Consider the following 18326-nt stretch of genomic DNA (forward strand, 5'->3'; position numbering starts at 1 on the left):
ATATATCTAGGAGGCTGTGTGTGGGCTCATACTGCATATACGGGACTATGTGTGGGCTTATACTGCATATACGGGACTGTGTGTGGGCTCATACTACATATACGGGGTTATGTGGGGGCTCATACTGCATATACGGGGCTATGTGTGGGCTCATACTGCATATACGGGACTATGTGTGGGCTTATACTGCATATACGGGACTGTGTGTGGGCTCATACTACATATACGGGGTTATGTGGGGGCTCATACTGCATATACGGGGCTATGTGTGGGCTCATACTGCATATACGGGACTGTGTGTGGGCTCATACTGCATATACGGGGCTATGTGGGGGCTCACGGCTGTTGCCAGTGCCACCACAGGATCCCAGGTGTTCCCAGTCCCATCTCCAGGACCTGCAGTGGTCCGTAAGTTTTAGTCTATACTATACATTGGAGATAGTAAGTTATCTTAGGAACAACATTCCTAATCCCTGACAGCAAGCAGAGATCTTGAATACGGTTAGTGCTTAAAACAAAATGTTATAAAGTTACAACTTTTCATTCTAAAATTAAGTTTTATTCATAGAAGGAAATGGCAAAATGTGACTTGCAAATGTAAAAGCTGAAGATTGAAGGACAGAGCTTCATACTGCAGTGGTATATACACCGGCCCTATATAAGCATCCATTAGTGGTATATACACCGGCCCTATATAAGCATCCATTAGTGGTATATACACTGGTCCTATATAAGCATCCATTAGTGGTATATACACCGGCCCTATATAAGCATCCATTAGTGGTATATACACCGGCCCTATATAAGCATCCATTAGTGGTATATACACCGGCCCTATATAAGCATCCATTAGTGGTATATACACTGGTCCTATATAAGCATCCATTAGTGGTATATACCCTGGCCCTATATAAGCATCCATTAGTGGTATATACACTGGCCCTATATAAGCATACATTAGTGGTATATACACCGGCCCTATATAAGCATACATTAGTGGTATATACACCGGCCCTATATAAGCATCCATTAGTGGTACATACACCGGTCCTATATAAGCATCCATTAGTGGTATATACACCGGCCCTATATAAGCATCCATTAGTGGTATATACACCGGTCCTATATAAGCATCCATTAGTGGTATATACACCGACCCTATATAAGCATCCATTAGTGGTATATACACCGACCCTATATAAGCATCCATTAGTGGTATATACACCGGTCCTATATAAGCATCCATTAGTGGTATATACACCGACCCTATATAAGCATATATTAGTGGTATATACACCGGTCCTATATAAGCATCCATTAGTGGTATATACACCGGCCCTATATAAGCATCCATTAGTGGTATATACACTGGCCCTATATAAGCATCCATTAGTGGTATATACACTGGTCCTATATAAGCATACATTAGTGGTATATACACCGGCCCTATATAAGCATCCATTAGTGGTATATACACTGGCCCTATATAAGCATCCATTAGTGGTATATACACTGGCCCTATATAAGCATCCATTAGTGGTATATGCACTGGCCCTATATAAGCAGCCATTAGTGGTATGTACACCGACCCTATATAAGCATCCATTAGTGGTATATACACTGGCCCTATATAAGCAGCCATTAGTGGTATATACACTGGCCCTATATAAGCATCCATTAGTGGTATATACACCGACCCTATATAAGCATCCATTAGTGGTATATACACTGGCCCTATAGAAGCATACATTAGTGGTATATACACCGACCCTACCTCCTCCGCACCGGTGCTCTGACTCTCTCGTGCATAGGAGCACACGGACACCCGGCGCACACTCGCAAGCATCGGAGTGTCAGTAGCATATCACATTGGAAGCCATACGATAATGTGACTCCGGCCTTACTTTCCTGCTTGCTGCTGTTTTGATTAAAAAGGATTTTCTCTGTTGCAGATCTAGCAGTTCTCTGAATGCGGAGCTCTGTATAACCCCACTCATACCACTGATTGGCAGCTTTCTGCCTATGCACATAGTAAAAAGAAAGCTGCCAATCAGTGGTGTGGCCGGGGTTATACAGAGCTCAGCATTCAGAGAACTCCTAGATCTGCAACAGAGAAAATAGTTTAAATCAAAACTGTAGCAAGCAGAAAACTGCCCCTATATTATGCTGGTCTCCGATTAAAAGGCAAAAACTGCTGACAGATTCCTTTCAATTCCATCACCTCTAAGTAGACTATTAGGGAGAACCAAATACGTAGTACTATACTTATATGCTACATCATCTATGTAACTTATACTTAATGTGTCAGCTGAGGGGTGAAGTCAGTGGTCTGTATTTTGCAGACTAAAAAAACAAAACCAAAAACCCTTCTTCCATTTCCATTTTTTGCTGTAGTGGCAGTACTGACACCTAATGGATGTTAGTGGTATTATCGCACTCACCAAGGTACAGAAAGTACAAGAAAACTGTATAAAGGCATAAAAGGCATGTGTAGACTCCACCTTTAAGGCTAGGTTCACATTGCGTTAGTGCAGTCCATTCAACGCATACGTTAAACAGACTGTGTTAACGCAAGTGCTGAAAAAGATCGCGTTTATGCGATCACGCTAGCGCAGATGCTCTATCTGTGCTAGCGGTGACGGACCCGAAAACGCTGTAGACTGCGTCCGAGGGTCCGTCACAAAATGACGGAACATCGCTAACGCATGCCGATTATGACATGCGTTAGCGATGCGCTACATAATGGCAGTTAATGGGTGCGCTAACGCATCTTCTACATAGCGTTAGTGCCGCTGTGTAACGGATGCCGTCAGCGCATTGCCATTAACGCAATGTGAACCCGGCCTAATACAATATTAAAGCAGTATCTATGAGAGGAGGCACAGATGTGCCACTATACTAAAGGCTGAACCATATGATAATACTGGACAGCTGCAGATATTTAGAATGTTTCAGAGGAAATAAAAATTAACAGCAATTTCGTGTAGATGGAATGTGTTTGAATTAAAAAAAAAAAAAATCAATCACTGTAAATTAAATTCTATTTTTTTACGTTTACCCTTTGAAATACAAATAATGATTTTCCCACCAATCCCATATGTGCCTACAGCTCTTAGAGACCCCTGAATGAAGCCTTATTCCTGACCTATGTAGAAACGTCAGCACCTTACAATTTCTCTTAGTGAACTGGATTACGTGAGGCTTATCTACTTACCAAAGCTTATGACAACCGGCCGGGCTGGTATAGTTACACTGATTTGAAGGGGTTGTCACCTTTCAGAAAACATTTCCTGATATTCACAGTTGGTTATAAATAAATAATCATAAAAATAATACAAATAAATCACACTGTTCTATACTTACCTTTCCGGGGTTCCGCTATAAGTCTCTGTCGCTGCCCCAGTAGTGACATCACGTCAACACTCCTGCAGCCAATCAGAACTCAACACAAGACCCCGGAAAGGTAAGTTAATACAGTTTGATGTTTGTTAACCAACTGTACATAGCAGGCAAAGTTTTCACAAATGGGACAATCTCTTTAAACTACAACTTTACCTACGGCCTTCCCGTACAGAACACTTCATATCGTCTGCATCAAGAATATCTTTTGGTTTATCATTTACTCTTTACCCACGTAGCCTTTAGTTTTTAGACATGCTCCAAATCTGCCGAGTCCAAAATGGACGAGATACACTAAAGTGATAAAAACTAACCACGGACATAAAGAAAGTGTTCTGAACGCATCACTCTTCGTCCTACAGCAAACACACCCTTACAAGAGGGGCAACGATGACACGTATCCCTGTAGATGACCTCATGTTTGCTCACTGATTAGATAATATACGAGTATTAATTGGTTTTATATATTATATTGCACATTCACTTTTTCATAGCATGTTTCTGGATGAAGGAGGACCGGGTTGTTACCTTTTTCCTGGACCCTTCCAGCATGGATATTATATGTAGATAACATTGCACAACCTCCTAGGAACAAGCTATTATCAGCGCTCAGCGGACACGGGCGGGTAATTAAGGAGTAAAGATGTAGTAGTTACAGCGTGGATCATCCATCCTGGGGTGACTAACCTTGCTGAAATAGAGACAGCGTCAGAGAGGTGACCAACAGGAACAGTGCTCTGATGGGAGGGAAGTGCGCCGGCTCATTGGCGAATATATGCACCATCTGTAAGAGAACAAGACAAAAAGATAAAGCCAGAGTTAAAGAACATGAAGGAGCTTTGCACTTACAGCTTTCTGACCTCTAATGGGTTAAAAAAAAAAAAAAAAGGCACTCACCTGTTCCCGGTCCAGTGATGCCAAGAGCTGCTCATACTTTCTGATAGATGAGCCCATTATTGTGACAGTGTAGGAAAAAGATTGTCTGGGCGTTCACACCCCATACGGGTCATACATTGTAAGCTGCATTTAAAGGCCTCTCAAAGACAGACAGTTTCACCCATGAATCATCCATTTTCCACCAGTTTCTTAAAACTGAAGGAAGAGAACTGTCAGAATTATTTTTCCATTGACACTTTGCAATGGATCGGTTAAAAAAAAAAAAGATGAAAAATAGAAGGAAAACAGATGTCCTCCATTTTTCACTCATTCCGGACGGATCACCATAGACTTGAATGGCCGATACGGATCTGCTAACATTGATTAAAACACGATGAGCACAAAATTAAAGGGACGGGCACAAGTATCTGTTGCAAAAGAAAAAAAAGAAGCCCCAGATGCTTGAAACTACGGGCCCGTGTATCACTCGCTTTAAAAAAAACGGACAGCACGTGGATGCAGTCCAAATGGTATCCCATTAATAAGGCGACTCTTCCAATTTTGGGTCCGGTTGTAAAGTACAAGTTTTCAGCTGGGGTAAACTACTTACCTGTCTTGTAAGGTCAATGGCAGAGGCTTGGGGAATTGTACTATACATCTGACCCAGCATCTCGCATAACTGAGGCACAATGGGGGCAAAATCATCTAGCAACGTCTTCACCGACTTCTCAAATATGGTGCACACGGCCTGCAAAATAGAGAAGGAGGGACGTGAGGATTAGGGAGGTGAACACAAGGGCTGCAGAGAGGTGAAGCCGGAGATAGGCAGGAATCACCGCAAACATGATGTCAGGACTTCATGGAATACTCACAAAAAGCAACATTTATATAAAGGACAGGGATGCGTTCTCAATTTTTACAGTTTCTCACACCTACCTCCACAACCTGAGCATCGTTCAGCCAGGTGCTGAGAACCTTCCTTATCAGCTGGAACACTTGTTGCAGAACAACGACAACCTGTCGAGACACCAGACATCTAAATGACGCCGGGAGACATCGTGCTGAATGCATCAATTAGGCCGGATGGCAATGATTGCTGAAAGGCCCCAATAAGGGTTTGTATCTGTGGCCACAATAACCAGACCTCAGAAGTAAGTGGTGATGGACAGCGCGTCACACAAGTGTAATCATGTGACGTAATGTCATCTGCTTCCAGGGAATAACACTCACCGGGTTAGGTCCCTGCACCACCGGTAACTTCTTCACTTCTGTCGCCTCATGATCGTCATCATGGCAGCTGATGTCCAGAGTGGCGAACAAGTTAGAGAGAAGCCCAAGTATGTGGATGATTGCTAACTTATTGGAGGGATTTGGCTGCAGAGAAGCGGGAGAATTCGGTCAAATGATTATTGCATATAATGAAGCCATTCTAGGAAATATTTCGTCAACAATTTGATTTCTGAATGCACTTTTCTTGCCAAATAAAAAAGTTGCAGACTTTTTTTTCCCATTCATATAAGAATGATTGTAGTCAAATGGAAGACATTTTCGAACATTTACGTCCCCCATGAATCTTGCAATTAATTCATTTCTGCATCCCGAAATAGATCCAAAACCAGAAATAACTCTGAACAGAGCCCTAGAAAATTGCACAACGCTGAGGATCAAACTTCCATTGCTTGAAATGTTGAAATCCCTTTGATGGTATAAGGTCCACTTACTGTCTCATCTGCCAGCTTCTCCAACTGTTGGATATACGGAGTGATGAGCGAGTGCAAGTTGCTCAGAATTTCCTCCACCTGCAGCACCGACAGCAAGAAGCCGAGAGCCTGCATCAGCCACATGCATTGACTGGTCTGCAAGACATCAGCAAGTAAATATGAGTACTGGTAAAACAGAGCTAATCTGCAACTGGGGAGGGGGCCATCAACATTACCTTGTGGACCTGTTTAAGCAGCACGTCCTACAAAAGGAACAAAAAAAATAATAATTACACGTATAGTTTATGTTTTAAAATATTAAATAGTGATAAGCGAACACGCTCAGATAAGGTGTTATCTGAGCATGCTCGCGCGTTATCGGAGTGTCTTCGGCATGCTCGAAAAGCATGTTCAAGTCCCTGCGGCTGCATGTCTCCCGACTGTTCGAGAGCTGTAACACTTGCAAGGATTGTCTGTTTGTTAGGTAATCCCTGCATGTGTTGCTGCTGTCCTAACAGTCATGAGACATGCAGCGGCGGGAACTCGAACATATTTTTCCAGCATGCCAAAGACACTCGGTTAGCACCCGAGCATGCTCAGATTACACCTTATCCCAGCACATTCACTCATCACTAATATTACGAGAGAAGTCTGTGCTAATATGATTATGCTCTAACCAGTAAAACCCCAATGGAAACTATTCTATTTACTTCCGGAGACTTAACAACTTTCCAAGCAAGGTTGCACGGGTAATAGTTTTATTGCAGTTTTGCAGTGTTATTCTAAAACATAACATTTGGCAAAAAAAAAAGCGATTTGACAAATACTGGAATAATGTGACGGCTCAATGACATTACAGGCATCCAACAGTCAAGATGGGGGAGAGAAGCAAGTTGGGCAGACATGATCTGAGTGCTGATGGCCATTTTCTGCGTGCAGATCACAGATATTTTCCATAATGGCCAGCAAATATTAGATCTCTACTATCTGTGACCTGAAGGCTGAGTAATACTAAAATTATACAGCTATTAAAATTCCCGCTTCTTGCAGGTGTAGAAAAAAAATAATAGTAAAAGACGATGAAAAAAAAGAAGAAAAATACAAAGAACAAAAAAAACAAACAAAATAAAAGTCTGATAAATATTAGGTAAAATAAATATAATCTTTAACAGCTCCGCAAACAACCCCCCCACTTTCCGGGACTATTTTATGTGACATGAATGCATTTTACATTAATGCTCAGAATATGTCCAGACCACAGAATATACATTACATTTTATAGGACTTATTTTTTCCCTCCCTTGTCCTGTCCCTACTAGAAACCTTTCTTGTAGGGACAGCGCTTGCTTTGCGCCCATTTACACATCTCACATACCACGTAAAGGCACGAGGTGCATAAAAGAAAAATGTCACCTTTCCGAGATGCTAAGCTAAGCAAACAGTGCACATGTTTGGTGTCGTTCTATATGAAACACTGAATTATTTTGTTTCACAAATTGGTGAGAGACAAGTAAATGTCAAATTAAAAAATAATAAAAAAATTCATTTTTCACCCATTTTCTATCTATATAAGCTTAAATAATTAGTATAAAGCAGGATCTAATGGTTACCTGGGACACGGCGACGATATTTGCAGCGTAGGGAAGAAGATCGTATTTGCATTCCCGACAGATTTTTTTCAAAGTGGAAACACTGGACACTGACAGCTCCGGATTTCCTAAGGCGTGGAGAACCAATGGCAGCACCTTACTGATCATCACTGGGTGGTCTGCCAGCCATTCAGCCAATGCCCCTAATAATGCAAGAAACAAAAAGGTCTTACACAGCGTATAAATGTAACATATGTCATGATATCAATGTTAAAAAATACGATTATTCACATTCCTTGTGGAAGTTACATGGGAGCGGCACATTTTCTAGCCTGTGCGGACCACCGTTATATGGTGTGTAAATGTGGGGACCCTCAGAGATCCGCTCTGACAAAATGCACAGAGTATCATCGGCCTAGTACAATAAGCCCCCACAACACACGAGTCTTCACAAAAGACTGTCAGGTTGGTTTGTGATCATTTCACCAGTCCTGTTCAAGAAAATAAAAACTAACAAGAAAAAAACTGTTCTGCATTCTTCAGGCAATTTTCCCAAAAAATAACACTTGAGAACTGCAGAGACTTTAAACTTTGTACGTTCCCAATACCGGTATTTCTTACCGATGGTGAACATTACTGTGTCTGCAAGCTGCACGTTATTGATGTTGATTCTTGGGATGAGGCCGATAAGTCCGGGGACGACATCTGAGTAGTTCACATCAACAGTTTCGGCAATAGACTGGAAACCAAAGAGCAACGCTTCTGTGTTCTGCAGGGAGCAAAAGGAGCAATCGTTACAACACCACCATTATTTGAGGGACTCCTCAATGCCAGTACATCATATTCCCGGTATGCCCAAATATTAATCTATTGATACTGCATCGCAGCCTATGAGGTCATATTGGGAAAATGTTTTTAAATGAATTCCCTATTACATGACTTATCAGAATCTAGGCTCCTATGGTAGAGATGCAGGAAAGAGGGATTTTTGGTACTCACCGTAAAATCTCTTTCTTTGAGCCTTCATTGGGGGGCACAGGTAACCATGGGGTGTATGCTGCGGTCACTAGGAGGCTGACACTACGCAAAAAAGGAAAATAACTCCTCCTCCGCAGTATACACCCACCGACAGGCACAAAGTACCTCAGTTAGTGTTAGAGCAGTAGGAGAAGCAACCAAAAAAACTCAACATATGTACCAATCCAACGACGAAGGCACATAGACCAAATAATGGTACAACATATGTACCAATCCAACAACGAAGACACAGACCAAATAATGGTACAACATATGCACCAATCCAACAACGAAGACACAGACCAAATAATGGTACAACATATGCACCAATCCCACAACGAAGGCACATAGACCAAATAATGGTACAACATATGTACCAATCCAACGACGAAGTCACATAGACAAAATAATGGTACAAACAGTTAGGGAGGGTGCTGTGTCCCCCAATGAAGGCTCCAAGAAAGAGATTTTACGGTGAGTACCAAAAGTCCCTCTTTCTTTATCGCTTCATTGGGGGACACAGGTAACCATGGGACGTCCCAAAGTACCTAGGGTGGGAAACCGGAAGATTCAAGGAATAAATGGACTCAGGTAAGCCGGTGCCAAACTGCCGCCTGCAGCACCTTCCTTCTCAGGCCTGCATCAGACGAGGCATGGGTATGAACCCCGTAAAAACTCGCAAAGGAGTGCAAAGATGACCAGGTTGCAGCCTTACAATCTGGAAAGCCAAATCCTAGTAACAAACAGCCCAGGAGGCCCCCACCGCAGAGCTGAGTGAGCCTTCACTCCTGGAAGAGCCTTCACCGGGCATCAGATTGACGAAAGGGAACAGTCCTTGAAAGGTAGACTCGGATAGTTGTGATGGGATCCAGCTTATAGAGGGACTTCTCCAGGAGATGGACTGGAGAGACACAGAAGGAAGGACAATGTCTTCATTAATGAGCAAGCAATGACAAAACCACCTTGGGTAGAAAGGAAGGAACAGGCCTGAGAACTACTTTGTCCTGATATAGAATCAGGAGTGGGGAAAGGCAGGACAATGCCGCTAACTCTGAAACTCTCCTGATGGACATAATTTAACTAAGATGACAACTATCCAAGACAGGAGAAAAAACGTGATGTCTTGAATGGGCTCAACAGGAGCGCGCTGCAGCGCGCCAAAGACAAGGTTAAAAACCCATGGATCTATAGGAAGACAATAAGGAGGTACCAGGAGGGCGACTCCTTGAAGAAAGGTCCTTTACCTGGGAATGAGAAGCCAGACTTTGTTGGAAAAGAATTGACAGAAACGATAGAGCCAAGTCAAGACCCGCTTGTAGAAAACCAAGAATGGAAGGAAGAGAAAAAAGGACATAGTGACCAAACCCTTGTCCACACTCCACCGGAAGAAGGCCTTTCAGCATTTGTAGTAGATATGCAAGGATGCTGGTTTCCTGGCCCTAATAATGGCCTGAATGACCAGAAGGGTAAAAAAAACACCTCCCTCAGGACTATGGTCACAACGGCCATGCTGTTAAACACCGAGACTATAAATTCTTGTGGAAGAGGGAACCTTGAGAGAGAGAGAGAATCTGGATGGCCTGGAAGCTTCCAAGGGAAGTCCATGAACATGTTCACCGGGCCCTTCTTGGCCAGTCCGGAGCTATCAGGATTATAGGGATCCCTTCTTCCTTTATCCTTTTCACGACACTCAGACAAGGGGAGAGACGGATAAAGATAAGGCAGTTGGAATTGTGACCATGATATTACTAGAGCATCTCAAGAGGTGGCTAGCGGATCCCGGGACCTGGCTACGAACCAAAGAACCTTGTGGTTTATCCGAGATGCCATGAGGATGACGTCCGAGGAGCCCCATTTCTCTGGATGAAGACAGCGGGGCTGAGCAATCACCCGCCCGAAGCAAGACCCTGATGGCTCAGAAAATCAGCTGCCCGACTTTCTACCCTCGGAATGTGCACAGCTGACAGAGGTAACAAGGATTCTGCAATGGGCAGAACGTCACATTTCCACCATCATAAATTGTTTATGTAAGCTTCGGCCGTGGCGTTGTCCGACTGTATGCAGACCGGCTGGCTTGGAAAGAGAGAATGCCAGTGGCAAAGAGCAAAGAAAAAATTGCCCTGATCTCCAGGAGATTGACGGGGAGAGAGGCCTCTTAGGCATTCCAGTGGCCCTGCGCTGTGTGATGAAGAAAAAAGCGGCTTCCCAAATGAGGAGACTGGCGTAGGTGGTGATGACCTGCCACCAGAGAGGAAGGAAGGACTTCCTTCATAGGACTGATGCCGACAGTGTCACCAGGTGAGGGACTGCCTCACCCTGAGAGGTAGAAGCACGGGATCATCCAAGGAGACGACCAGATGGCCAGCTGAAGAGGACGGGCATGGGACTGGGCAAAAGGAATAGCTTCCATGGCGACAATCCCTTGCCCCTAGAACTCTCATGCAGGACAGTAGGAGGAGAGAAGCTGGACGTTTTAGAGTACGGATCCCCAGGCAGAGGGATGAAAAACCTCTCCTTTGGAAAGAAAACGCGGGCTTCGGTCGTGTTGAACCTTATACCAAGAAACACCAGATGCTGAGCAAAGTTGAGGGAGAACTTCTCTCTGTTATAATCTAGCCGAGATGGACCAGAGAATCCAGAGTAAACTGAAGACCCTGGTTGTAGTCTCGGCAGGACGGCTCCTTGATCAGAAGCTCGTCCAAGTAGGGAAATATGAAAAAAAAACCCTGGAGAGAAGGATGTCCATGAAAGCTGCCATGACGTGACTAGTCTGGGAACAGAGGCCAGGTCGAAAGGAAGGGCCGTGAACTGATAAAGACCCTCCTGGATCTCACACCATAGGAACCTCTGATGCTAAACACAAACAGGAATGTGAATAATTCTCCCGAGTCCATGGAAGTGATAACTGAACGTAGGGACTCGGTCCTGAAAAGACAGAACCAAACGTGACAGGTAAACCGCTCGAGGTCCGTCTTCCTTCGTGACTATGAAAAGAATAGAGTAGAACCCCAAAAACCGTACGTTTCTGGGGACGGGTACGATCACTCCTGTGCGTGTTAGGGAAAGGACGGCCTGAAGAACCCCTGGGGCCTGCGACGTATGTCTTTGCGGGCGAAACAGAAGGAAACTTCTTCCTAGGGGAGAAGAAGAGTCGGTTTTGAAGCCGGAAATCGCTATCTCTCTCGAGATTGAAACAACCTTTTCCTATTAAAAGGACATTTAGACTTGGACCGGGAAACCGGGGTGCTTTTCCCGCTGTTGGCATCCGAAATTATTTGATCCAGCTAGGATCCAAAAGATCTAGAGCCTTGGAGTGTATAGCAACAATGTTGCTGGTAGCCATGGCGGAACAACCAGCCGCATCAAAAGGGAGAGGTCACGAGATATTTGCCGACATGGGCAATCCGATATGCCAGATTTGGCATCCCATCCGGAGAAGCTGCCGCTAGTATACCCTGAGTAATCATTCTTGCCCCAGCAGACATGGATTTTGACACCCAGGTGTAGGCAAATATGGGACAGAGAGAGGCGCCAGCTGCTTCAAAGGCTAACACAATCCCTTATTAGGCCAGGAGACAGGGCCTCAGCGTACGGCATGCCCTAATTAGCAGAGAGAGCAAGGGGGCATGGCTAAGCGGATGGCGACCGCTTATTGGCCGGGCCCCGGTAAGCAGGCGTGGCTACACAGAGTCTGGGAGAAGGCCCAAAGGCGGGGGCTAAATTAATAGAGGACATGCAATTATGCAAAGCCTCGGCACCCGCAATGACAGGACCGGAATATGGCATTAACTAAGGTCCTAGTCCGGCATGAAAATTGGCCACGTCTGATGGTATCAGGGAGTAGGGGCCCTCCTATTGGCTGTGTCACTGGAGGAGTGCACCGAGCAGTGAGAGAAGACCCCTTGATAGGGAAAAAAGCGTTCGATAATTACGCGTGCTTTATGCGGGGGGCGTTAACGAAGCACTAGCATGAAGAATAAGATGGCCGCTGTCGTTCAGAGACGCCATATTCTGTGCGCAGTTTTGTCACGGGTAAACAGTGAGGCAGGCGGGTAGCCACTGGGGACAGAGAAAGGGACATACCTGTAAAAGGTGAGTCCCGGATCCCTCTTCACTGACTAGGATCACATCAGGAGCCCTCAGGGTGGGTGAGGGACACTGGAAACCGGGATCCTCCTTCCCGAAGACGGCATCAACCCCTTACAAGAAGGGGGGAGGTCACCGCTGGTGACCATCGTCTTCCTCTCGGCCCTCTTCGAGGAGAGGGGTGAGGAGGGGAAAAGGCAAGGATTGGCCACCAGTAATCACCCTGAAACACCAGTAAAGGTGACAGGGGATAAAGTCCTGTCTGCGGGTCCGAGAGTGGGCGATGTGGGTGACACCACACTGCTCTCTCGGTCGCATAAGTGTGGGAAGACAGGGTGAGACATTACACCCCGTTACCCTGAAGCTGAAGAACCTGAAAGACGAAGGAAAAATATTAATAAAACACAACAGGTGACCTGAAAAGGAAAAGACGGATCTGGGATCAGATCCAGGTCCGCCTCCTACAGACACTAAGCTTAAACTGAGGTACGTCGCGGCTGTCGGTGGGTGTACACTGCGAAGGAGGAGCTCGTTTCCTTTTTTGCATAGTGTCAGCCTCCTCGCGACAGCAGCATACACCCATAGTTACCTGTGTCCCCCAATGAAGCGATAAAGAAAAGTTCATTTCCATTCGACAAAGACAAGTTGGAGCAAGCATGCGCCAACATATCGCAACTGTATTCGTATGCAATAAATGTAACGGTAGATCTGAAGCATTTGGTCTGCACCCATTTGGGCCATGTGCACACTTACACAAGAGGCTCCCATCAGTGGCCATTCCCCAGGAGGCCAAGCAAACGTCCTACCATCCTCCGTCTGATAGGTATGCATCGGAACATTTAACAGTATAGGAAAGCAAAACAGTCTTTATGTGCATTCCTTTACAAAGAAAAATGTACACCATGCTGTTTATATACACATAAATATATGTATATTACACACACGTCAATCATAAGAATTTGAAAGAATTGGAGCACTCACCCACATCCTTCTTGATGTGCAATGATGGACTCGTAGAAGAGCTAAGCGAGAATGAAACGAACGTAGTCCGTCAGGCTCTCTTATCTGCATAGCTCACATGCAACCTGCACTCCGCACCGTAATATGGTTTGATGTCACGTTTTACCATGCAACTGGTGCCTATTTTTTGCTTTTCACAAATTGTATATACACTACGGTTCCAAAGTTTAGGGTCACCCAGACAATTTTGTGTTTTCCATGAAGACTCATACTTTTATTAATCCAATGAGTTGCCAAATTAATTGAAAATCTAATTCAGACATTAACAAGGTTCGAAAAAAAGATTTTTATTTGAAATAATAATTTTCTCCTTCAAACTTTGCTTTTGTCAAAGAATGTTCCCTTTGCAGCAATTACAGCATTGCAGACCTTTGGCATTCTAGCAGTTAATTTGCTGAGGTCATCTGGGGAAATTTCCCCCCATGCTTCCTGAAGCCCCTCACACAAGTTGGTTTGGCTTGTTGGGCACTTTTTGTACCATACGGTCAAACTGCTCCCACAACAGCTCAATGGGGTTGAGATCTGGTAACTGTTCTGGCCACTCCATTACAGATAGAATACCAGCTGCCTGCTTATTCCCTAAATACTGTAGTTCTTGCATAATTTGGAGGTGTGATTTGGGTCATTGTCCTGTTGTAGGATGAAATTGGCATCAATCAAGCGCTGTCCACAGGGTATGGCATGGCGTTGCAAAATGGAGCGATAGCCTTCCTTATTCAAAATCCCTTTTACCTTGTGCAAATCTCCCACTTTACCAGCACCAAAGCAACCCCAGACCATCACATTACCTCCACCATGCTTGACAGGTGGCGTCAGGAACTCTTCCAGCATATTTCCGTTCTGCATCTCACAAATGTTCTTCTGTGTGATCCAAAACACCTCAAACTTGGATTCGTCTGTCCATAACACTTTTTTCCAATCTTCCTCTGTCCAATGTCTGTTTTCTTTTGCCCATATTAATCTTCTTTTCCTTTTATTAGCCAGTCTCAGATATGGCTTTTTCTTTGCCACTCTGCCATGATGACCAGCATCCTGGAGTCGCCTCTTCACTGTAGATGTTGACACTGGCGTTTTGCGTGTACTATTTAATGAAGCTGCCAGGTGAGGACCTGTGAGGCGTCAATTTCTCAAGCTACAGACTGTAATGTACTTGTCTTATTGCTCAGTTGTGCAGCGGGACCTACCACTTCTCTTTCTACTTTGGTTGGAGCCTGTTTATGCTCTCCTCTGAAGGGAGTAGTACACACCGTTGTAGGAAATCTTCAGTTTCTTGGCAATTTCTTGCATGGCATAGCCTTCATTTCTAAGAACAAGAATAGACTGTCGAGTTTCACATGAAAGTGCTTTTTTCCTGGCCATTTTGAGAGTTTAATGGAACCAACAAATGTAATGCTCCAGACTCTCAACTAGCTCAAAGGAAGGTCAGGTTTATAGGTTCTCTAATCAGCCAAACTGTTTTCAGCTGTGCTGACATACTTGCAACAAGGGTTTTCAGGGGTATTCTAACCATCCATTAGCCTTCTTACTCAGTTAGCAAACACAAAGTACCATAAGAACACTGGAGTGATGGTTGTTGGAAATGGGCCTCTATACACCTATGAAGATATTGCATTACAAACCAGACGTTTGCAGCTAGAATATTCATTTACCACATTAACAATGTATAGAGTGTATTTATGAATCTTTTAATGTTAGCTTCATTGGAAAAAACTGTGCTTTTCTTTCAAAAATAAGGAAAATGTTAAGTGACCCTAAACTTTGGAACGGTAGTGTGTGTGTGTGTGTGTGTGTGTGTGTGTGTGTGTGTGTGTGTGTGTGTGTGTGTGTGTGTGTGTGTGTATATAAAGATACATAGATTTTTTTATTTTTTTTTATAAACTATGGGTCCCTCTGTTGAAAAAATTGCCTTGACATCTGTCCTAACATTGGCTACTCTTAGTGGGCATAACTCCTAGGAATATACACCCTACAGTGGCCATAAACGCAGAGTATCCCTATCCAAAACCTGTGTAAAAAAAACAACAAGGACTCTGATCCGCCGACAAGGCTATAGCACAGACTTGGAAGTCTGCTCTAAAAATCCAATCACAATCCTATTATAAAACTTTGCATTATATAATTACATATTGCAGGTCTAGCAGGCAAAAAACATAAAAAATGCTATGTAGTTTTGCAGTTAAACTCATGTTCTAATAATCTAATGCAAAAAGCCAGTTCTTGCTGGTCAGCAGCAGAATGAAGGCCAGCACTGATAGTGGCAGACTACATTATCATATACCCTTATGCAGACTCTGAAGGATAGAGGGGGGGCATTGATCATTTGCAAAGTACCAAGTCAGCCATATTCAAGCCTCTGCCCTTCATGATCAAAAATGCCTGAATACACTTGTGTTTTGCTCTGTTTTTTTTCACTATTAACTCTTCTATCCATGAAAACTTCTTAGTTTGCAGCATTTTCTCCACACTTGCCTAAAATGTTTGCACCTTACTATATACTAGAAATACAGAGAATACCTTATAGTCATATAACTATGATATTTAAAGGATTTTACTAAATAATGACTATAAACGGTATGTAGCCAGAGGCTTTACTTACCTGCCATGAGGTGAGATGTTCTGAAGAGGTCAGGAGGCGTCCGAGTTTATCATACAAGTTACTGAGCAGCTCCGCTCCCAGCATCTCATAGACATACATAAGCGTGTCTGATATGTCCACCCTGCAAGACAAAAAGGTAAAGTTTCCAGTTCAAACACCTGATGGCAGAAAAGCGATAGTATAACAAATCCTCGTTGGTACGAATACATCTAAGTAATGCAAAGTCACTTACACCACATAGGCTTCCTGCAGTATCATGGCCAAGGCAATGCAACAATTCCCAAATTACCTCTCACAATCAACGCTTTGTGGCTATGAGTAGTGATGAGCGAACGTGCTGGGATAAGGTGTTATCTGAGCATGCTCGGGTATTAGTGTGTCTTCGGTGTTCTTGAATAATGTTTCAGTCTCCGGGGTTGCATGTCTCACAGCAAAACATGCAGGGATTGCCTAACAAACAGCCACGAGACATGCAGCCGTGGGGACTCGAACATATTATCCGAGCACGCTGAAGACACTCTGCTAGCACCACAGCATGCTCAGATAACACCTCATCTCAGAACATCCGCTCATCACTAGCTGTGAGTGATATGAGGAAAACACACATTAGATAAAGCCTCTGTACCTGTAAATTCGAAATTGCTCTTTCTCGTCTGACGACCAAGACGTATATTCATCGTCTGCAGGAAACTGGGCTTTCTGAAGCAAAACATCAACAAGCTGGAAATAAACCGGGCGATAAACCTGCAAATACACGGTCTGCTTCTCCGTCTCAAATGAAAGGATGTCGTCCTAGGAAGAAAGGATGTTTTGTATATCACTAATAATACTAAACAGAACACTCCTATGAGTCCGATTTTCACATTATAATGTTTCAAAAGGATTGTGAGCAATTGTGAGTTAATTATGTCATTAAAAACACAATACTGCAGACATTCTAGCTACCAATGATAGATATATCCTCGCCGAAACTGGGTATGTCAGTATGAGCGGTCACCTGAAAACTTCACCATTCACCATTACACACTGAACGGGAAACCACTGGGTAAATCTGACAGGGAGAAGGACTTGGGGATCCTAGTTAATGATAAACTTACCTGGAGCAGCCAGTGCCAGGCAGCAGCTGCCAAGGCAAACAGGATCATGGGGTGCATTAAGAGGGGTCTGGATACACATGATGAGAGCATTATACTGCCTCTGTACAAATCCCTAGTTAGACCGCACATGGAGTACTGTGTCCAGTTTTGGGCACCGGTGCTCAGGAAGGATATAATGGAACTAGAGAGAGTACAAAGGAGGGCAACAAAATTAATAAAGGGGATGGGTGAACTACAATACCCAGATAGATTAGCGAAATTAGGATTATTTAGTCTATAAAAAAGACGACTGAGGGGAGATCTAATAACCATGTATAAGTATATAAGGGGACAATACAAATATCTCGCTGAGGATCTGTTTATACCAAGGAAGGTGACGGGCACAAGGGGGCATTCTTCGCGTCTGGAGGAGAGAAGGTTTTTCCACCAACATAGAAGAGGATTCTTTACTGTTAGGGCAGTGAGAATCTGGAATTGCTTGTCTGAGGAGGTGGTGATGGCGAACTCAGTCGAGGGGTTCGAGAGAGGCCTGGATGTCTTCCTGGAGCAGAACAATATTGTATCATACAATTATTAGGTTCTGTAGAAGGACGTAGATCTGGGGATTTATTATGATGGAATATAGGCTGAACTGGATGGACAAATGTCTTTTTTCGGCCTTACTAACTATGTTACTATGTTCACATTGTTGCTGCAGGTAATTGTAATGGCTAGCAGCAAACCAGAAAAAGTCATAATTCAGCAGAGGTTTATTAAAATTTATGTAGGATTTTCTGTAAGCCGACTGCACAGATCAGAGAGTAGCTGCTATTATTGGCCATCATATACATGCACCATTGCAACCTGTCCCTGCCCATCAAAAAACCAAAACATTTTTGCTTACACAGAGGCCGACAACGTTCGTTAACATGAAAAGTGGTTTTCCAGGCTTAAGACATTGAAGACT

The 18326-nt window shown here is 43.8% G+C and overlaps 1 protein-coding gene across 2 annotated transcripts in view; it reads right to left on the reverse strand.

The window, feature by feature from the left end:
* The window catches only part of IPO13 (importin 13), a 51472-nt gene that overhangs the window by 13950 nt on the left and 19196 nt on the right, over positions 1–18326 (reverse strand). For both annotated transcript variants that reach the window (XM_069738033.1, XM_069738034.1), the window contains exons 6-15: positions 16909–17075; positions 16284–16404; positions 8186–8333; positions 7586–7767; positions 6212–6238; positions 5997–6131; positions 5506–5649; positions 5212–5292; positions 4886–5023; positions 4087–4183 (exon numbers count right to left, since the gene is read on the reverse strand). In XM_069738033.1, the coding sequence (XP_069594134.1) occupies positions 4087–4183; positions 4886–5023; positions 5212–5292; positions 5506–5649; positions 5997–6131; positions 6212–6238; positions 7586–7767; positions 8186–8333; positions 16284–16404; positions 16909–17075 (1240 nt within the window). The remainder of the gene's footprint in view (positions 1–4086; positions 4184–4885; positions 5024–5211; positions 5293–5505; positions 5650–5996; positions 6132–6211; positions 6239–7585; positions 7768–8185; positions 8334–16283; positions 16405–16908; positions 17076–18326) is intronic.

This window comes from Ranitomeya imitator, chromosome 8 (assembly GCF_032444005.1).
Source record: "Ranitomeya imitator isolate aRanImi1 chromosome 8, aRanImi1.pri, whole genome shotgun sequence".
NCBI lineage: Eukaryota > Metazoa > Chordata > Amphibia > Anura > Dendrobatidae > Ranitomeya > Ranitomeya imitator.